The sequence below is a fragment of the Lontra canadensis genome, unplaced genomic scaffold, assembly GCF_010015895.1.
Source record: "Lontra canadensis isolate GAN:19392208 unplaced genomic scaffold, GSC_riverotter_1.0 scaffold31, whole genome shotgun sequence".
Taxonomy (NCBI): Eukaryota; Metazoa; Chordata; class Mammalia; order Carnivora; family Mustelidae; genus Lontra; species Lontra canadensis.
Window position 1 is genome coordinate 9,830,611 of NW_022631025.1, and position 22,773 is coordinate 9,853,383.

The window sequence follows — 22,773 nt, forward strand, 5'->3', positions numbered from 1 at the left end:
TGTAACATAGAGAGGAGTCGGATCACTAGGTTTGGTACCTGAAACTAATATTGTGTGTCAACTGTCCTTCATAAAAAAAAAAAAAAATCAATTTCGAAAAATAAACAGCTTAAGGGTACAGGTGTGTGCGTTTCTCAGGCAAAAAGTTGACAGGAAAAAGAAAATGTAAGGCTCGGAAACCAGCCTAGAAAGGAGACCTCAGAAATGCAGGGTCTCTTCTTTGATGCCCTCTGCACATGGCTCTGGGAAGCCCACGTTGGAGGCTTCCCTTGTAGGGTCCCCCCGGGCTCTCAGGCCTCCCCCCGCCACAGTGCAGTCCAGCCTCAGAAAGGGCTTCTTGGTTAGTTAGGAAACAGACTGCTTGTGATCTGCTATTTTCCTTTCTTTCTCTGTGTTCATGCTTTATATAATTTTAATTATGAAAAAGCTTTGCAATCTTTGATCCCATGTGTGCCTTACTGCGTTGTTTCCATCATAAACTTAAGTCCTTGGGTTTAAGTGGAAACAAAAATACATTTCCAGCTCACCGGCTCCCAGACATAAACACCCATGAGTGGAATAAGTAACATTGTGGGATTAGGCCACAGAAGAACAGATCTTGGCTCATGATGGGGTTCTGTCCCAATAAACCCATCCTAAGTGGAAAATATCCTAAGTGGAAAGTTCATTTAAGACACTCAGTCTGCCAGACATCATGGCTTCTCCTCACCTGCCTGGAAGGGCTCAGGACACTGACCGCAGCCTACAGTTGAGCGAGATCATCTAACATCAAGTTTATTTTTTTAAAAGATTTTATTTATTTGCCAGAGATCACAAGTATGCAGAGAGGCAGGCGGGGGGCAGGCTTCCCACGAGCAGAGAGCCCGATGTGGGGCTCGATCCCAGGACTCTGAGATCATGACCGGAGCTGAAGGCAGAGGCTTTAACCCACTGAGCCACCCAGGCGCCCCCATGCTTATTTTATAATGAAGTGTAAGTCATTGGACAGCTTACTGAAAGTGAAAAGCTGAGTGGTCACCGGGGTAGAGAAGGGTCTTATGTGTACCGTGATTGCGTCGCTGAGCCCAAGGTGGCTCGCTGCCATCCTGAGAGAGGCTCCTACCACGTGTCTCTAGCCCAGGGAAAGACCCCAATTCAGAATTCCAGTCAGAGCTTCTGTGGAATGCGTACCTCCTTCACACCATCAGAGTCAAAAATCCCTAAGTCAGACTCTCCCACACGGGGGTCTGTCTGTCCCTGAATACTCTGTCACACGTGTATCTTCAGGTCTCAGCATTTAAAATATCCCGTATCCTCCCCAAGCACCGCATGCTCTGGGCAGAAACCCTGGAGTGGCTGTGGACAGAGGGTGGCGCCAGTGACGTCCTGTCTGTCATCCCTTGTCTGAGACCGGGCTGAGCTCCCTTGTCAAAGCTCCGAGTCCCGTTTCTGTTTCTAGAGCCCCAAGGCCAGGGTTGGTTGAATCTCAGGTCCCCTCAAAAGTTGCTACTGTTTTGGGCCCTGATACCGTAAGCAGCCCTTCTTCATGCTGGGAAGCTGGGGGGACGTGGCATGGGTCCCCCATCCAGTGCTTTGCGGTGTCCTGATGGGAGAGTCAGCGGCTGCTTGGATCTCTCCAGTGATGAGTCGTGAAGACTGGACGGTTCTAATCTAAAGGAAAATTACAGCATGTCTTGTACTAAGTACAGGGATAACAGAACTGCTTTCTGCAGGCTTCTTACTGCGGCTGAGCAGGGAGATGCTGTGCTTTCAGATTCCACACGGACTTAAAGACCTGTCAGGCCACCTCATTTTATGATGCTTATAAATTAACACAAAACCGACACATTCGTGTAACCCACCATGTCATCCCAGGGTGATGTTATAACATGGACAGAGAGCTGGCAGTTCCTCCCCCACGTAGACATTCGTGTACCCTGGAGGTGACAGTGGGTGTTTGTGCAAGTTTACAGAAACTTCTACAACATCCTCAGTTTAAAACAAAACAAAAACCTCATGAAGTGTGAATAGAAAGGCTTTTTTATGACCAGAGCTGGATAGGACTCCTTTATTTTTAGTAATAAGGAGAGTATATTTTATTATAAAGCCTCATTTGTTTTTACTAAATTATCCATTTAACCCATTTTGAAAAATACCCAAATGTTACTTTTTTCAGATGGTAATTTATATATAGGAAGTCTTTTTTTTTTTTATAAAGATTTTATTTGACAGAAAGATCACAAGCAGGCAGAGAGGCAGGCAGAGAGAGAGGGGGAAGCAGGCTCCCCGCCGAGCAGGGAGCCTGATGCAGGACTCGATCTCCGTACCTGAGCCAAAGGCAGAGGCTTAACCCACTGAGCCACCCGGGCGCCCCTATATATAGGAAGTATCTACAACATTCTGAGTCATCTGGGGATATCAATTTATCAGCAGTAATTGATAAAGTCCTGTGGTTAAAAGAACTCTGGGATTCGCTGCCACAGTGATAGCTCTAAGACGCCTTTTCTAGATCAAAATACCCATTTTCCTGGCCATTTTCAAGGAGTCTTGGGTTTGAAGCCCTTCCCTTAGGTGGGCCATCTCAGGCATGGTCTCAGTGGGTCATGGCCTTCTCCAGGTTTACCATTCGAACCCAGACACAAACCTCCAACTGTGATCGAGAGAACAAGAACAGAACCTGATGTCCTGGGGCTGTAATGATGAGGAAATCAATGGACTTAGTCTGTCTCTAAAAACTGAACACAGTACTGCCTCCCCCGATGTAGCTTGGTTTCACTGTCATGGGTTGAATTAGCAGTCTCTGACCTTAAATGGTTACCATTTTGGTTTAAATATTTGCCAGACAGGGGCACCTGGCTGGCTCAGTCAGAAGAGCATGCAGCTCTTGATTCTTGGGGTCATGAGTTCGAGGCCCACGTTGGGTCTAGAGATTATAAATAAATAAACAACAAAAAAATTTGCTGTGAGCACCTGCAGTGAGTGTCCAACTCTTAGGTTCATCTCAGGATCCTGGGATCGAGCCTTGCCTCTGGCTCCGAGCTCTGTGTGGAGTTTGCTGGGGATTCTGTCTCCTTCTCCCTTTCCCTCTGGTGCTCTCGCACTCTCTCCTGCTCTAAAATAAATCTTTTAAAAAAAAATTGCTGGACATATTTTTACTCCCCTGTTGCAAAATAGTGCTTGAAAATGAACACAGCATTCATGAGTTCAAGACTATGTTCTGGTTCTGACGGGCTTCGCGCCTGCTAGACCACAGCGCATGCCCACAGCCCTGTGCACTTGGAGGTCAGGACTGCACCTTAGCCAGCACTATTTCCTTCTGAGCCCTAGCACAGTGCAGTGATGTAGGGGGAACTCGATACACCTTGCTGTAATTACAAGTTCTGGGTCCACCAGAGAAGCCGATGCCATGCTAATCATCGCAGAAGATCGCCGACCCTAATGCACGTTTCCCAGGTACAAGACATCAGGAGAAATAACGAATTCGTGTTCCCATTTATGAGGAGCAGTTATCAGTCAATGCCCAAACTTAGTCTTACAGCTGCTTTCTTTTTTTTTTTTTTTTACCCCCTCCCCCCAGTAAGTGAACACAGTGACCGTGAGACATGAACACAGTTGTGGATGAGAAGTTTCCCTACTCCGGAATTACCCAGAGGAGCTTGGCTGACCCCCACTGCACACGGAGTGATAATCAACCGGATTTAGGAATTTGCAAGGTGTCAGGGGAGCCTTGGTCCATAGGCTGACCAGCAGATGTGATGTGAAAAATACCACACTATTCTATCATTTGCTGTTGCTTGCTCAACTGTGGAGAACTGCATGAACTCGATTTCAGCTGCTTTCATTGCCAATCACCATTTGGGACTTGGAAGTGCTATTTTCCTATTGACACTTGCATTTTTTCGTTTTGCATGCATCCAATGATTATACATAAGCACCACATGTAATCTGCTTATTTTTTAAAAATCCATCCATGCAAAATGGTAAATAAAGTCTAAATTCTGCTCTTTTTTGCAAATTATAATCATAGCCCATGTCTTTCAAAGTTTAACTTGGTTTCATATAAAGATCAGTGTAATAGGTCTGCATATACTTTATAGAAAACTAGCTTCTATAAAGATTTTTTCACTGTTTACTAGTGAAATGAGAAAAGCAAAGCTATTTATAAAAGGCCTTATGTCGTGTACATACGTTGTCTTTGAAATATTTGTGATTTAGTTTATTGCTTGTAAAAGAGAAATTATATAATTTATTTAGTAAATACTATTGTAAACTATAGTTTTATTGAGAGAAATAAAATATTTTGTTCTCAGTTGTGGTAGTACATTAATTCCGGTGGTTTATGGTCTTTATATTTCTTGTATTAATTAACTAGATAACCTTGATACTCCTCCATTTTTAAGATGTTCAGGGATCCTACGTAAACTGACTCATGATAGATGGAGAGAAAATTCTCTGGGTCCTGAGAAGACACCGTAGCAGATTGTACTCAACTTGCTCTTGAGACTTTCCCAAATATCCTGGTGTATTTGTCAGTTCTCACTCTGTTACACTGTGGTAACAAACAATCCCCAGATCTCTGCATAGGCATCAAGAGCAGATCCTATCTAGGACACGCCCTTTATTTATTGGGGGTGGGCGGGGAACCAGTAGTGAAACTGGCAATGAGAGCTTTTAAAGCTCCCACTTTAGGTGTGGCTTACAGAACTTCTGCTCACATGGCACAAGCCAAAGCAAATGACAGTGACAGGATAGATGTCAGGAGTGGCAACTTCTTACCAAGGAATGGACTCAGCAGAAAGGGGCAGTGAATATTTTAAGCAATTATTGCTTAAATCTACACAATTTCATTAGTGTCTCAAACAGCAAAGGCTTAAAAGGCTGCCTAATCATGTAATCAGGAAAAAAAAAAAGTCATTAGAAAGTAATATGACTAAAACTGCAGAAAGACATTCCTGATGATTAAGATGCTCAAGTTCAAGCAAGCCGAGTCTTAAAAGCAAACATGATATTAACTTTCGCAAATGTGACCCAGAACCGTGGTTACTCAGTGTAAGTAGCAATTTTGCGTGCAGAGTTGGTACTGGCAATCTATCCTGGGTTGGGATTTCAACCAGGAATTCTAATGAAATAGACCACTGAGGATTCTTTGCTTCTCTTTCCTTAGTATTCCTAGGTGCTAGCAGATACTCTGAGTACAGAGGTTTACCTAGCAGGGATCCCACTTTTCCCCTCTCCAATTTTAAATCTACCCATTTATCTAACCTACAGACTCTTTCATGTGCCCTCTCCTGGTGGGGTTGACGCCTCTCCATCAATGCCCAGAAAGTAACTTACTCTGATTTCTATTATCATGGATTAGTTTTCCCAGTTCTAGTACTTCATATAAATAGAATCCTATAGTACATACTCTTTATCTGGCTTTTTGTTATTTTTCAATGTTATGTAAGACTTGTTATGTTGTGTATAGTAGAAGCTCATTCTTTTAAAAGAAAAAAAAAGAAGAAGCTGCTCATTCTTTTTCACTGTTGAGTAGTATTCCATTATATGAATATTCCACAGTTTTCTGCTCTACTGCTGATTAGCATTTGGGGAGATTCCAATTTAAGACTATAATGAATGAGGAGACCCTCCAGACCTCTTCCTTCACACAGCTCCAAGATACAGACAATTTGACTTCTAGCATCTATACCAGATATGGAAGAATTTTCCAAGAGAAATATCACTATCAGGATATAGATTATCCATCCTCTAATTTCCCTCGGATAGTCTGAGTTTGTGCCCAACACTCAGGCAAAAAAGTACATTCTTATATGTTTAAAAATGTTGTCTTATGGACCACTAAAATATAGTTACCTTACCAAGGGAGGAAGTTTAAAGATAGTAACATTGGAGACTCCCCAGCAATTGACTCAGCCATGGCACCGTACCGTGAATTTGAGCTGCAAGCCTTCCCTCACCACCAGTGCTCACAGCATTTAGTCCCCACTCTTAATGAGCAGCCAACCAAGGATCACAAAAACATCTCAGGAAATTCTCTGAGACTGAAATACACCAGCAGGAAATTGGGGCCTGGGGGAAACAGGGACTATAGGAAGCAAACTTTGGGGTGCCTGGGCTGACTCAGTTAGTGGAGCATGTGACTTGATCTCAGGGCTGTGGGTTCAGGTCCCATGTTGGGTGTAGAGATTACATGAAAATACAATCTTAAAGAAACAAACCAAACTTCAAAAGAAAAATTAGCATTACATCTTTACAGGAATCAAATTATATGGCATCTGTGAAATAAAATCAGATACTACAAAAATGAACATTTAGAAAGCATAAAAAAAAAATGAGGAAAGTAAAAGCGTGTTGGCAGAAGTTAGAGTTTCTTGAGTTCTTGTAACCAAACGGGTTTAAGATTGGAGTTTAAAGGTCAGTGGGCTTAGCTGAGATATGGTCCATGCTGTTTGTCCATGGCTTGCCTGCTCTTCAAGAACAGTACAGTACTGTTGGACCCATGGACATACAGCATGGAAACAGGGATCTGAGGAACACCAGGGGCACATAGCGCAGAGGCTAGTCACTCATCTCAGAGAATGAACTGGCCGGTGCCGTTTCACTCCCCTATCCCTCAGCATCAGCATAGGATCACCAGCAGGAACCAACACAGCACCAACACTCACTACCTAACTTGATTACACGGAGCCCTGCCCCCTGTGCTCCAGTGGAACCACCCATGCTAGTCACACTTGCCTCAATCCCAGCATGGAGGGGACCCCCTCCCCCAGAAGATGAGCCTCAAACCTCCACTCCCTGGACATCTCTTGATTAGAGACTTCTGCAAGGCCTTGGTTCCAGCAGCAGTAGTGGTAGGTCTCATTTTACAAAAAGAGCACACCTTGTTAAAATGTGCCACATTCAGGCCAGGGGAAAAAACACTGCCCACAACAGGCAAAAAGAACCTCTGCAGATGACTGGCCTGAAAGATAAAGCAGCTGGGACACAAGAGCAGAGCTGAGGCAGCATACATTAGAGACATTCCTGGAAGCACCCTGGTAACAGGGCCCTGGGGAACAGGGGACACTACGTGGCAAAGCACTAGAGGATCTCTTCTTCATAAGGCCATCACCCTCAAGAACAGGAGATGTAGATGACTTTCCAAACACACAGAAACAGGCAAAATTAAAATACAGAAGAATTTGCCTCAAATGAAAGAACAGGACAATGGCAGAGCCAGAGATCTAGGAAAAATAGATGTAAGTCACATGCCTAATGGAGAATTTAAAGCAGTGATCATAACGATACTCACTAGACTTGAAAAAGAGTAGAAGATAACAGTGAGACCATTAACACAGAGATAAGGAATAACGAAGCTGAGATAAAGGGTTCAATTAACTAAATGAGAAACACACATGATGGAATAAACAGCAGGCTAGAAGAAGCAGAGGAACAAATTAATATCCTAGGAGACAGACTAATAGAAAGTAATCAAGCTGAATAGAAGAGAGAAAAAAGAATTACGTGAAACAAAAATACACATCGGGAACTCTGACTCCATCAAACATAGTAATGTTTGTATCATAGGAATACCAGAAAAATAAGAGAGAAAAGGTGGTGGGAAATCTGAGGAAGTAGTACTTGAAAACTTCTCTAATATGGGGAAGGAAACAGATATCCAGATCCAGGAGGCACAGAGCACACCCTCCCAATAAAATGTACAAAAGTAAATCTACAACAAGAGACATTATAATGAAAATGGCAAAATATAGTGATAAGGAAAAAAAATTTTAAAAGCAGCCAGACAAAAGTAAACCATTACATGTAAGGGAAACCCCATAAGGCTATCTGATGATTTTTCAGCAGAAACTTTCCAAGACAGAAGGGACTGGCATGATATATTCAAAGTGCTCAATGGGAAAAATCTGCAGCCAAGAATACTCTATATAGTAAGGCTATCATTCAGAATATGAGAGATAAAGAGCTTCCCAAACAAAAAACTAAAGGAGTTCATGACCATTAAACTAGCCCAGCAAGAAATATTAAAGGGGATTCCTTGAGTGGAAAGGCCAAATTGATAGTATGAAGAGAAGAAACACAAAAGCAATAGAAGTGAGTATTTCTGGAAAAAAAAACCAGTCAAGGAACTCAAAAAATAAAAGGTTCTAAAATAGGATACCATTTACCTAAAATGTCGGGAGGAGAGGAATAAAGAATGGGCTCAAACTTAAGCGACCATCAACTTAATACAGACTACTGAATGTAGAAGATGTTATATACAAATTTAATGATAATCACAAGGAACAAAGGCAAAGAAATCCAAATATGTCACTTAAGAAGACCAGCAAACCATGAAAAAGAGAAAATAAAGGATGAGAGTTAATCTTCCATAACAACTGTAAAACAATAAAATGGAATAAATACACATTTACCAATAATTACTTTGACTAGAAAGGGACTGATGCTCCAATCAGAAGGGGGAGGAATCAGAGAGGGAGATGAATCATGAGAGACTATGGACCCTGGGAAACAAACTGAGCATTTCAGAGGGGAGGGAGTTGTGGTAAAGGGGTAGCAGGGTGACAGGTATTAAGAAGGGCATGTGTTATGATGAGCACTGGGTGTTATGCATCAATGATGAATTGTTGAACACCACATCAAAGACTAATGATGCACTATACAGTGGCTAAATGAACATAATAGGGAAAAAAAAATGTTCCAATCAAGACATAGGGTGACAAAATGGACTAAAAAACAAGACCCAGGAACTCCCAGTGGCTGAATCACTATAACGTGAAACTCTTGATCTGGGGGCTGTGAGTTTGAGCCCCATGCTGAGTGTAGAGAGTATATTTTTTTAATTAAGGAAAAACAAAAACAAAAAACAAAACAACAACAAAAAAAACCAAGACCCATCCATCTATACACTGCCTTGAAGAGACTCTTTTTAGACCTAAAGACACCTACAGATTGAAAGTGAGGAGAATGGAGAGACATTTATCATACAAAAGGATGGCAAAGGAAAACTAGATTAGCAGTACTTATAGCAGACAAAATAGACTTTAAAGCCAACTAAAAAGAGACAAAGAAGGACACTATATAATCATAAAGGGAACAATCCAACAGGAAGATATAACAACTGTAAGTATCTATGCACCCAACACAGGAGCACCTAAATACACGAAACAGTTAATGACCAACATCAAGAAACTAATTATAATAATACAGTATAAATAGAGGACTTTAAAACCCCCCACTTATATGAATGGACAGATCATCTAACCAGAAAATCAACAAGGAAACAACAGACTTGAATGATATACTGGATCAGAAGGATTTAATAGCCATATTCAGAACAGTCCATTGTAAAACAGCAAAGCACACCTCAAACACCTCAAGTACACCTTGAACATTCTCCAGAGTAGATCACATATTAGGCCAGAAAACACACCTCAACAAATTTAAAAAGATCTAAGTCAGGGTGCCTAGGTGACATAGTCAGTTAAGCTGCCCAATCCTAGTTTTGGCTCAGGTTGTGATCTCAGGGTCAGGAAATCGAGCCCCACCTTGGGCTCCATGCTCACCATGGAGTCTGCTTGGGACTCTCTCCCTCTCCCCCTCACCCCCACTACACTCAGTTTTAATAAAAATAAATAAATAAATCATTAAAAAAAATGATCTAAGCCATACCATCTTGGCTTTTCGGACCACAATGCTACAAAACTACAAGTCAACCATAAGAAAAAAATCATAAAAGTCCACAAATATATGGAGGTTAAAGAACCTGCTACTAAACAATGAGTGGGTCAACCAGGAAATAAAAGAAGAAATTAAAAGAGTACATGGAAACAAATGAAAATGAAAACAGGGGTGCCTGGGTGGCTCAGTTTTAAGCCTCTGCCTTCAGCTCAGGTCATGATCCCAGGGTCCTGGGATCGACCCCTGCATAGGCCCTCCTGCTCAATGGGAAGCCTGCTTCTCCCTCTCCCACTCCCCCGGCTTCTCCCTCTCCCACTCCCCCGGCTTCTCCCTCTCCCACTCCCCCTGCCTCTGTTCCCTTTCTAGCTGTGTTTCTCTGTCCAAAAAAAAAAAAAAAAAAAAAAGAATAAAATCTTAAAAAAAAAAAATAAAAACACAATAGTTCAAAACCTGATGCAGCAAAAGCAGTTCTAAGAGGGAAGTATATAGCAATATAGGCCTACCTCAAGAAGCAAGAAAATTTTCAAACAATCTAACCTAACACCTAAAGGAGCTAGAAAAGGACAATAAACAAAACCTAAAACCACCAGAAGGAAGTGTATAAATGTATAGAAACTAAAACAAACAAACAAAAACCAATAGAACAGATCCATGAAATCAGGAGCTCTTTGAAAAAAAAAAATCTGTAAAATTAATAAACCCCTAGACAGACTAATCGAGAAAAAATAGAAAGGAGCCAAATAAAAATCACAAACAATAAAGGAGAAATATAAACACCACAGAAATACAAATAATTATAAGAGAATATACTGAAAAAATTGTATGCCAACAAATGGACAACCTAGAAGAAATGGGTACATTCCTACAAACATATCAACTACCAAAATTCAAACAGGAAGAAATAGAAAACTTTAACAGACTGATTACCAGCAATGACATTGAATCAATAATTTTAAAACTCCCAAGAAACAAAAGTCCAGGACCATATGGCTTCACAGGTGAATTCTACCAAACATTTAAAGAAGATTTAATAACCTTCTCAAAGTATTCCCAAAAAATAGAAAAGAAAGGAAAACTTCCAAATGTATTCCATGAAGCCAGCATTACCCTGATCCCAAAACCAGATAAAGACACCACAAACACAAAAAAAGGAGAAGTACAGGCCAGTATCTCTGATGAACACAGATATTAAAATACTAGCAAACAATACAATAATACGTTTAAAAAATCATTCACCACGATCAAATGGGATTTATTCCTGGGTGGTAAGGGTGGTTCAATATTCCCAAATCAGCCAATGTGACATGGCATATCGCAAGAGAAAGGATAAAAGCCATATGATTCTTTCAATTGACGCAGAAAAAGTATTTGACAAAGTACAACATCCATTCATGATAAAAACACTCAACACGGTAGGTTTAGAGGGAACATACCTCAATGTAATAAAGGTCATTCATATATGAAAAACCCACACCAACATCATCTTCAGTGGGGAAAAACTGAGAGCCTTTCCCAAGTCAGAAACAAAAGAAGGAAGTCCACTCCCATCACTTTTATTCAACATAGTGTTGAAAGTCCTAGTCACAGCAATTAGACAACAGAAAGAAATAAAAGGCCTCCAAATGGTAAGAAAGAAGTCAAACTTTCACTATCTGTGGGTTACACGATACTGTATTTAGAAAACCCTAAAGACACTACCCAAAAAACTGCTAGAACTGATAAGTGAATTTAGTAAAGTCAAAGTGATATTCTGTGATATTCTGTACAATATCAATGTACAGAATTCTGCTGTGTTTCTACACACCTATAATGAAGCAGCAGAAAGATAAGAAAGCAATCCCGGGGCACCTGGGTCACTCAGTGGGTTAAGGCCTCTGCCTTCAGCTCAGGTCATAACTCCAGGGTCCTGGGATCGCGTCCTGCATGGGGCTTTCTGCTCAGCAAGGAGCCTGCTTCCCCCTCTCTCTCTGCCTGCCTCTCTGCCTACTTGTGATCTCTGTCTGTCAAGTAAATGAATAAAATCTTAAAAAAAAAAAAAATTAAAAAAAATAACATTCTGCACAGCAAAGGAAACAGCCAATGAAACTAAAAGGCAACCTATGGAATGGGAGAAGATATTTGCAAATGACATATTTGATAAAGGGTTAGTATCCAAAATACATCAAGAACTTACACAACACCCAAAACACAAACAATCCAATTTTTAAAATGGGCAGAAGACACGAACACTTCTCCAAAGAAGGCATACAGATGGCAAACAGACACACGAAAAGATGCTCATCACCACTTCTTAGGGAAATGCAAATCAAAACTACAATGAGTAGGGGCTCAGTCAGTAAAGTGTCCGACTCTTGATTATGGCTCAGGTCATGATCTCAGGGTCCTGAGATCGAGCCCTGCATGGAGCCTGCATAGATTCTCGCCCTCCCTCTGTTCCTCTCCCCACCTTCTCTCCCACTCAACAACAACAACAAACAAATAACAACAACAAAAATAACAAACCTATGAGATATCACCTCACACCTGTCAAAATGGCTAAAATAAACAATAAACAGCAGGTGTTGGGGTGTTGGTGAGGATGTGGAGAAAGGGGAACCCTCTCACACTGTTGGGAATGTAAACTTGATGCAGCCACTCTGGAAAATGGTATGGAGGTTCCTCAAAAAATTAAAAAATAGAACTACCTTATGATCCACAAATCACACTAGTGGGTATTAATCCAAATACAAAAACACCAATTCAAAGGGATACATGCACCCCAATGTTTATAGAAGCATTGTTTATAATAGCCAAGTATGAAAGCAGCCCAAATGTCTAGTGACTGATGAATGGATAAAGATGTAGCATGTATGTGTGTACACACGTACATACACACACACAAACAAATATCATTCAACCATTAAAAAAAAAAGAATTAAATCTTGCTATTTGCAATGACATGGCTGGAGTTAGAGAGCACAGTACTACATGAAATCAGTCAGAGAAAAAAATAATACCATCCATATGATTTCACTCGTGTAGAATTTAAGAAACAAAATAAGCAAAAGAAAACAAAATGCAGAAGAGAGACAAACCCAGAAACAAACTCTTCACTATAGATAACAAACTGATGGTTACTAGAGGGGAGGTGCATGGCTGATTAAACAGGTGATGGGAGTTAAGGAGTGCATGTGTTCTGATAAGCAATGGGTAATTAAAATAAAGATGTAAAAATCTTACCTTTATCATGTGACCTGGAAATTCAACTCTTGGTATTTACCTCAGAAAACTGAAAGTTTATGTCCCCATAAAATACACAAAGTCTCTTATCAGTGGTGCTGGGAAAACTGGAGAGCTCCACATAAAAGAATTAAATCAGGGGCACCTGGGTGGCTCAGTGGGTTAAAACCTCTGCCTTCAGCTCAGGTCATGATCCCAGGGTCCTGGGATCGAGCCCCACGTCAGGCTCTCTGCTCAGAGGGGAGTCTGCTCCCTCCTTTCTCTCTGCCTGCTTCTCTGCCTACTTGTGATCTCTGTCTGTCAAATGAATAAAAAAATATTAAAAAAAAAAAGAATTAAATCACTTTCCTACACCATACACAAAAATAAACTCAAAATCGATCAAAGACCTAAAAGTGAGACCTGAAACCATAAAACTGCTAAATGAAAACATGGGCAGACATTGGCCTCAGCAACATTTTTCTAGATAGGACTCCTAGACAAGGACAGCAAAAGCAAACACACTACTGGGACTACACCAAAAGAAAAAGCTTTTGTATAGTTAAGGAAGCCATCTTCAAAACATAAAAGCGACCTACTGAACCAGAGAAGATATTTGCAAAGGATACATCTGATAAGGGGTTAGTATCCAAAATACAAAAAGAACTTATACAACACACACAAAAAAATCCATTTAAAAATGGACAGAAGATAGCCATTTGTAGGTCTTCATTGGAGAAGTGTCTGTTCATATCTTCTGCCCATTTTTTGATATGATTATCTGTTTTGTGTGTGTTGAGTTTGAGAAGTTCTTTATAGATCCTGGATATCAGCCTTTTGTCTGTACTGTCATTTACAAATATCTTCTCCCATTCCATGGGTTGCCTCTCTGTTTTCTTGACTGTTTCCCTTGCTGTGCAGAAGCTTTTGATCTCGATGAAGTCCCAAAAGTTCATTTTTACTTTTGTTTCCTTTGCCTTTGGAGACTTATCTTGAAAGAAGTTGCTGTGGCTGATATCAAAGAGGTTACTGCCTATGTTCTCCTCTAGGATTCTGATGAATTCCTGTCTCAAGTTGAGGTCTTTTATCCATTTTGAGTTTATCTTTGTGTACGGTGTAAGAGAATGGTCGAGTTTCATTCTTCTACATATAGCTGTCCAGTTTTCCCAGCACCATTTATTGAAGAGACTGTCTTTTTTTCCACTGTATATTTTTTCCTGTTCTGTCAAAGATTATTTGACCATAGAGTTGAGGGTCCACATCTGGGCTCTCTACTCTGTCCCACTGGTCTATGTGTCTGTTTTTATGCCAGTACCATGCTGTCTTGGTGATCACAGCTTTGTAGTAAAGCTTGAAATCAGGTAATGTGATGCCGCCAGTTTTATTTTTGTTTTTCAACATTTCCTTAGCAATTCAGGGTCTCTTCTGATTCCATACAAATTTTAGGATTATTTGCTCCAGCTCTTTGAAAAATACCGGTGGAATTTTGATCGGAATGGCATTAAAAGTATAGATTGCTCTAGGCAGTATAGACATTTTAACAATGTTTATTCTTCTGATCCAAGAGCATGGAAGACATACAAATGGCTATCAGACACATGAAAAAATGTTCACCATCACTAGCCATCAGGGAAATTCAAATTAAAACCACATTGAGATATCACCTTACACCAGTTAGAATGGCCAAAATTACCAAGACAGGAAACAACATGTGTTGGAGAGGATGTGGAGAAAGGGGAACCCTCTTACACTGTTGGTGGGAATGCAAGTTGGTGCAGCCACTTTGGAGAACAGTGTGGAGATTCCTCAAGAAATTAAAAATAGAGCTTCCCTATGACCCTGCAATTGCACTACCGGGTATTTACCCCAAAGATACAGATGTAGTGACAAGAAGGGCCATTTGTACCCCAATGTTTATAGCAGCAATGGCCACAGTCGCCAAACTGTGGAAAGAACCAAGATGCCCTTCAATGGACAAATGGATAAGGAAGATGTGGTCCATATACACTATGGAGTATTATGCCTCCATCAGAAAGGATGAATACCCAACTTTTGTATCAGCATGGACGGGACTGGACAAGATCATGCTGAGTGAAGTAAGTCAAGCAGAGAGAGTCAATTATCATATGGTTTCACTTATTTGTGGAGCATAACAAATAACATGGAGGACATAGGGAGAAGGAAAGGAGAAGGGAGTTGAGGGAAATTGGAAGGGGAGGTGAACCATGAGAGAGTATGGACCCTGAAAAACTACGTGAGGGTTTTGAAGGGGCGGGGGGTGGGAGGTTGGGGGAACCAGGTGATGGGTATTAGAGAGGGCACGTATTGCATGGAGCACTGGGTGTGGTGCAAAAACAATGAATACTGTTACGCTGAAAAGAAATTTTTAAAAAAATGGGCAGAAGATCTGAATAGGTATTTCTCCCAGTAGTCATTTTCCCAAGGACCTGCATACAGACGGCCAACACACATGAGAAGATGCTCAACATCACTAATCATGAAAATGCAGATCAAAACCACTATGAGCTATCACCTCATGGTTGTCCGAGTAGTTAGAAGCAAAACAAGAAGTAACAAGTGCTGGTGGGGATTTGGAGAAAAAGGAAGCTGCATGCACTGTAAGAATGTAAATTGGTGTGTTCACTGTTGGAAAACACTACAAAAGTTTCTCAAAAAATTAAAAATAGAATACCATATGACCCAGTAATTCCACTCCTGAATACCCAAAGAGAATGAAAACACTAATTTGAGAAGCTATACATACCACTATGTTTACTACAGCATTATTTATAATCATCAAAATATGGAAGCAACTTAAGTGTCCAGAGATAAATGGATAAAGGAGATGTAAATAAATATTTTTTATTCTATATCAAAATATATATGTAATGGAGGGTCACCTGGGTGGTTCAGTGAGTTAAGTGCCAGCCTTCAGCTCAGGTTATGATCCTAGGATCCTGGATTGAGTCCCACACTGGGCTCCTTGCTTGGCCTGGAGCCTGTTTCTCTGCGTGCTGCTCCCCTGCTTGTGCCCTCTCTGACAAATAAATAAAATAAATAAAATCTTTATATATATAAAATCTTTATATTTATTTTTATATTTTTTATTTATATTTATATTTATTTATATATTTTATTTTTATATATATTTATATATAAAGATTTTATATAAAGATTTTATGTGTGTGTTTATATATAAATTTATTCATATATAATACATATATAAATTTATACATATATGATACATATATAAATTTATACATATATAATACATATATAAATGTATATGTATAAAGGAATATTACTCAGCCATAAGAAAAAAAATGAGATCTTGCTATTCACAACAACATGGATGGATGGATGGATAGGGTATTGTGCTAAGTTAAGTCAGTCAGTAAGTGACTTCACTTACGCTAAGTGAATTCAGACAAAGACAAATGATTTCACTTAAATGTAAAATGCAAAAAGAACCACCATCCAACATGCAAAAAGAAGTAGACCATAAAAACCAAGAACTGGTGGTTGTTAGAGGGGAAAGGATGGAGGGATGAGCAACATGGGTAAAAGAGTAAGAGGTACAAGCCTGCAGTTATGGAATGCCCAAGCCAAGGATGAAAGTTGCAGAATATAGATTCTTCTCAAATGCACACGGAACAGTCACCAGGAGAGATCCCATGGTAGGACACACAACGGGTGTCAGCCAGTTTAAGAAGCCCCAGATCACACCAACTATCGTTTCCAACCACAATGGTATGAAACTAAAAATCAACAAGGGAAAAGCTGGAAAATCTACAAATAAATGTGAAAACTAAAAACACACACTTGCATAACCAGTAAGTCTAAGAAGAAATAAAAAGGAAAATTTAAAAAAAAAAATCTCAAAACAGATGGAAATGGGAACACAACATATCAAAACCTAGGGGATGATGCAAAAGCAGAGAATTTTGTAGCAATGAATGCATATATTAAGAAATTAGAAAGATGTTGGAGAGTCACGTCACCAAGACTGGTGAAAAGGTCATCCCTGACTCCTCTCCCCCTCACAAGAACTCACAACTATTCATAAACAAGACACCCCTGAGACGTCAAGCTGAACACCTCAGAGACCTAGAAAGACCACAGTAGAGGGGTAGGGGGCTGCATGCCGACCGTACCGCCCCGCCCGCACGCCAGTGCGGCAGCACCCCATGAGAGTTCCGCTAAGCCTACAGTCCATCCAGTGGGGAAAGAAAGCCCAGGGTTAACTTACAAGTCCCCCAGAATTATGGGTCACTTCTTCAGAGCCCCAACTCCAGTATCACTCCACAAAAATTTGCAGGGGTATGTGCAGAGCTTGACCACTGGCGAACTGATTGTGATGGAGAAAGAGGTAGAAGCTTGCAACAGCCAGCAGCTGGACCATGGCAGACTGAACCCCTACCTGTGGCCCTCCAACAGTCCCAACAGGAGTTTGGCTCATCTGCAGAACCAAGGTGGTGATGCTGGTCCTTGAAAGGACTCAGCAGGAGGCAAGTCCGCCTGACGTGGAACTTTGTCAGGCCTCGAGACTGGTCTGTCCCTGACCATTCAGGAAAGCCGAGTCAAGGCCTGGTCCATTGCTCAGTGTAGCTCCCAGACCCACCGGACCGAAATGGCTGGCAAGAAAGCCCGAAAGCTGCATAGAACAGGAAGGCTGAAGCATGGGATGTGTCAGGCAGAAATGACAGTCGCCAGACTAAACCGATCATTCTACGCAGCCACAGAACCTGGGGCCCAGGTCAGCTTAGTCAAAACCACAAACCAAGAGCCTTATCACCTTGAAGCTCTTTGTCCCACTTTTCTTAGAAAGGGAAACTAATTCATAACCCTGCCCCCTGCAGAATACAGCCTTGGACTCGCCTGATCAGAGATCCTGACCGGAGCACTGGGAAGCTGTGTAGCCCACTCAACAACCTGCTCACAGTGACTCCTGAACAGACAACCCAGCCGATGGCTTTCCCTGTCTGCAGGACAAACCCGTGCCCTTGTACGGCTCTGGAATTCAGTGCAGAGTCTCGCCTAACTCGGGTCTCCAGCCAACGAACCGCACAGACCATGAGCCCCTTCCTGCTGCCCTGATGGGAAAGGGAAGCTAATTCATAGCCCCACCTGCTACTGACTATCATAACTAGTCCCAACAACTAGTAAACGTGACCAGAGAACCCAAGCGACTGCAGGGTCCATCCCACAGCCTTGCTTGGGAAAGGAACAAAGCTAGCAGTCCTACCCAACAGTTCTCAGCTGCTGGCACCCCGCTTAGAGCTCGGGTAGTGGCCTTGCCCAAAAACAGGGGAGAAGTGGTTAAAATGAAAAGTTTAAGAATTCTATTGTAGCTGTTACCAGTTTAAAATAGTTTTAAGATGTTCTAGGTAAGCTTCACTGTAACCATAAGGGAAAAGCCTCTAATACTTAACATAAAAACATGATAAAAAGCCAAAGGAAACAGATTTTAAAAGATAATAAAATCTTACCAAAAAAAAAAAAAAAAACAAAACAAAAAACAGGTTGGTGGCTCAGTCAGTTAAGCATCTGCCTTCATCTCGGGTCATGATCCTGGGGTCCTGAGAATGAGCCTCACATCAGACTTCTGGTTAGAGGGGAGTCTGCATCTCCCTCTCTTCTGCCCCTCCCCCACTCATCCCCTCCCTTGCTCTCTACTAAGTAAATAAAATCTTAAAGGTTTTATTTATTTGACGGAGAGAGAGAGACAGGGAGAGAGGGAACACAAGCAGGGGGAGTGGGAGAGGGAGAAGCAGGCTTCCCGCTGAGCACGAAGCCCCATGCAGGACTCGATCCCAGGACCCCAGGATCATGAACCGAGCCAAAGGCAGACACTTAACTGACTGAGCCACCCAGGTGCCCCAAGAAATAAAATCTTAAAAAAAAAAAAAAAAAAAAAAGACAGCAGGTTAAGAAATAGGAAGAATGAATCTATACAACAGCCAGAAAATAACAAAATGGTAACAGAGTCCTTATCAATCATCACTTTACATGTATAATTACTTTATCACTTTACATGTAATCAATAATTACTTTACATGTAAGTAACTTAAATTCTCCAAAAGACGTGGAATGGCTTTATCCTTTAACATTTTAATTCTTATGTGTCAGGGTGTGTAATTTGATTTCATCATGTTTAGGGCTTTCTGTACTTCCTGGACCTGGGTATTTGTTTCCTGCCCCACACTGGGGAAATTTTCAGCTCTTAACCCTTGAGTTTTCTGCCCCTTTTCTTTTTCTTCTCCTTCCAGTACATTGATGAAGGAAATTGAAGATGACACAAACAAGTGAAAATATACATCATTCTCCTGTAGTAGAAGAATATTGTTTAAATGTACGTATTACCCCAAGCAGTCTGCAGATTCAATGCAATCCCTATTAAAATACAAATGGCATTTTTCACGGGACCAGAATGAATAATTCTAATCCCCCAAAGACCCTGAGTACCCAAAATAACCCTGAGCAAGTAGAACAAAGCTGAAGGTATCATAATCCCAGATTTCAAGATACACTACAATGCTATAGTAATCAAAATAGTATGGTACAGCCACACAGAAAAAGACACATAGATTAATGAGCAGGGTAAGGGGCCAGAAATAACCCATGCTTATATGGTCTATTCATCTATGACAAAGGAGGCAAGTGTACACAATGGAGAAAAGACAGTCTCTTAAATCAATGCTTGGAAAACCGGATAGCTACATGCAAAACAATGAACCTTGACCGCTTTCTTATCCCATACACACCAACTCAGGATGAACTGAAGACCTAAATGTTAACACCTGAAGTCAGAACATTCCTAAAAGAAAACAGGCAGGGGGGCCTGGGTGGCTCAGTGGGTTAAAGCCTCTGCCTTCAGCTCAGGTCATGATCCCAGGGTCCTGGAATCGAGCCCCGCATCAGGCTCTCTGCTCAGCAGGGAGCCTGCTTCCACCTCTCTCTCTCTGCCTGCCTCTCTGCCTACTTGTGATCTCTGTCTGTCAAATAAATAAAAATAAAATCTTAAAAAAAAAAAAAAAGAAAACAGGCAGTAATCTTTTATACCTAAGCCTTAGCAACATTTTTCCATTGTCTTCTCAGGCAACTGAAACAAAAGCAACAGTAAACAATTGGAATTACATCAAGCTAAAAAACTTTGCACAGGAAAGAAGAAAACATAACAAAAAGGCAACCTACTGAGTGGGAGAAGATATTTACAAATAAAATATCCAATAAGGGATTATCAAAACTATTACAACACATCAATATAAAAATGAGATTTTTTTAATGGGCAAAGGATCTGAACAGACATTTGTCCAAAGAAGACACACTGATGGCCAACAGATACACAAAAAGATGCTCAGTGTCACTAATCATTAGGGAAATGCAAATCAAAAAGAACAGGGAGCTATCGCCACACACCTGTGAGGATGGCTAGTGTGAGAGAAAACAAGCAGTAAGTGTTGGTGGCAATGTAAGGAAATGGGAGCCTTCTTACGTTGTTGGTGGGAATGCAAACTGGGGCAGCCACTAAACAAAACAGCATAAAGTTTCCTCAAAAATTTAAACATAGAAACATGAAGGGTGCCTGGGTGCCTCAGCTGGTAGAGTCTGCCTCTGGCTCAGTTCATGCATGATCCTGAGGTCCTGGGATCAAGCCCTTCATATGACTCTCTGCTCAGAAGGAAGCCTGCTTCTCCCTCTCCTTCTGCCCTCCCCCGCCAGCTCATGTTCTCTCTCAAATAAATAAATAAAATCAAAGAAAGAAGGAAGGGAAGGAGGGAAGGAGGGAAGGAAGGAAGGAAGGAAGGGAAAGGAGAAGAAAAGGAGAGAGAGGGAGGGAGGAAGGAAGAAAGAAAAAAACTATGATCCAGCAATTCCACTAATGGGTATGTACCCATATAAAACAAAAACGCTAATTTGAAAAGATATACACATCCCTATGCTTATTGAAGCAATATTTTTTTATATTTTCCTTTCATTCCTCTCCTTTGTTTTTCTGCTTTGAAAGAGATTTTGAGGGAGGGATGTGTGTACCCTTGTATCAAGTCTTTAAAAGATACACAACAGGGGGCGCCTGAGCAGCTCAGTGGGTTAAAGCCTCTGCCTTTGGCTCAGGTCATGATCTCAGGGTCCTGGGATCGAGCCCCACATTAGGCTCCCTGCTCAGTGGGGAGTCTGTTTCTCCCTCTCCCACTGCCCCTTCTTGTGTTCCCTCTCTCACTGTGCCTCTCCCTGTCAGATAAATAAATAAAAATCTTTTTTAAAAATTTTCTTTGGGGCGCCTGGGTGGCTCAGTGGGTTAAAGCCTTTGGCTAAGTTCATGATCCCATGGGATCGAGCCCCGAATCGGGCTCTCTGCTCGGCGGGGAGCCTGCTTCCTCCTCTCTCTCTGCCTGCATCTCTGCCTACTTGTGATCTCTGTGTGTCAGGTAGATGGGTAGAATCTTTAAAAAAAAAAAAAATTTTTTTTCTTTAAAAATATACACAACTGGTTAGATGATAGACATTGAAAATGGCTTCTGAGGAAAGCAGATTGCCCTTCATGATGTTGGTGGATCTCATCCAGTCAGCTGAAAGCCCAAACAGGAAGATAAGGCTGATCTACCACCCCACCCCAAGGAAGAGGAAACTTCTCCTGCCTGACTTGTATTTGAATTTTTTTGGCCTTTGGACTTGAACTGAAACAGCTCTTCTTAGGTCTCAAGCCAGCTGGTTTTTGGATGATAACTACACGATCAACTCTCCTGGTTTCCAGTTTGCCTACCGCACGTCTTGAGACTTACTACCCTCTATTACTGTGTGAGCCAAGTCTTTTCACGCTGATAGGGAGGCGGACAAGTCCCAATCCATATATCCTGATCTATAAATTTATAAACTCAATTTTATGAGTTTATAAAATTGGATATGGATTGGATATGGATATGGATATCCATCCTACCTAGATATACAAATATCCATCCTATTGCTTCTCTTTCTCTGGAGAACCCTAATATATGCTGATAAATCAGCTGCATGGAAAGAATTGCTTGCCTTCTGAATGCTGGAGGGAAAAGGTGCTCCCGTTTTCCATTTACATTTTGCCCTGGTCACACCTCACTTTTCTTACACTAATATTTTCTTACACTAATATTTTAATACACTTTCTTACACTAATATTTTCTTGCACTAATAATCCCAATTTCTTTAAATTTATTAAAATTCAATTACTCAACATGCAGCATATCACTAGTTTCAGAGGGAGAGTTCAGTGATTCATCAACTGCACACAACACCCAGTGCTCATTACATTACGTGCCCTCCTTAGTGCCCATCACCCAGTTACCCCATCCCCCCCCTCCCCTCCAGCAACCCTCAGTGTTTCCTATAGTTAAGAGTCTCTTATGGTTTGTCTCCCTCTCTGATATTATCTTAGTTTCCCATCCCTTCCCCTATGATCCTGTTTTGTTTCTTAATTTCCACATATAAGTGAAATCATATGGTAATTGCTTTTTTCTGACTTATTTTGGTTAGTATAGTTCCATCCACTTCATTGCCAATGTAAGATTTCTTTTTCTAATGGTTGAGTAATATTCCATCGTATATATAAAAATTATGGAATGCTTCACAAATGTGGATGTCACCCCTGCGCAGGGTCTATGCTCATCTTCTCTGTATCATTCCAGTTGTGGTATATGTGCTGCCAGAGCAGTATTTTAAATACTAAGATACGGAAGTAACCTAAGGGTCATCAATGAATGAATGCAGGGGTCCCTGGCTGGCTCAGTCAGTAGAGCATGCAACTCTGTCTTGGGATTGTCAGTTCAAGCCCTAATTTGGGCAAAGAGCTTACTTTAAAAAAAAAAAAAAGATGAATACACACAGAAAATGTGGTAATAATACAATGACACATTATTCAACCACAAAAAAACAATGAAAGTT

At 41.1% G+C, this 22,773-nt stretch overlaps 1 protein-coding gene and 1 non-coding gene across 2 annotated transcripts in view; one reads left to right on the forward strand and one right to left on the reverse strand.

Moving 5' to 3' along the window:
- The window catches only part of PIP5K1B (phosphatidylinositol-4-phosphate 5-kinase type 1 beta), a 158,485-nt gene extending 154,179 nt beyond the window's left edge, over positions 1-4,306 (forward strand). The window contains exon 13 of the mRNA XM_032866568.1: positions 3,557-4,306. Coding sequence (XP_032722459.1) covers positions 3,557-3,559 — 3 coding nt within the window. The 3' untranslated portion in view covers positions 3,560-4,306. The remainder of the gene's footprint in view (positions 1-3,556) is intronic.
- Positions 4,307-22,440: 18,134 nt separating this feature from the next.
- LOC116873110 lies at positions 22,441-22,543 on the reverse strand. The gene has a single exon (XR_004383745.1). It is a non-coding gene; the product is annotated as a U6 spliceosomal RNA (small nuclear RNA).
- Positions 22,544-22,773: the final 230 nt, after the last annotated feature.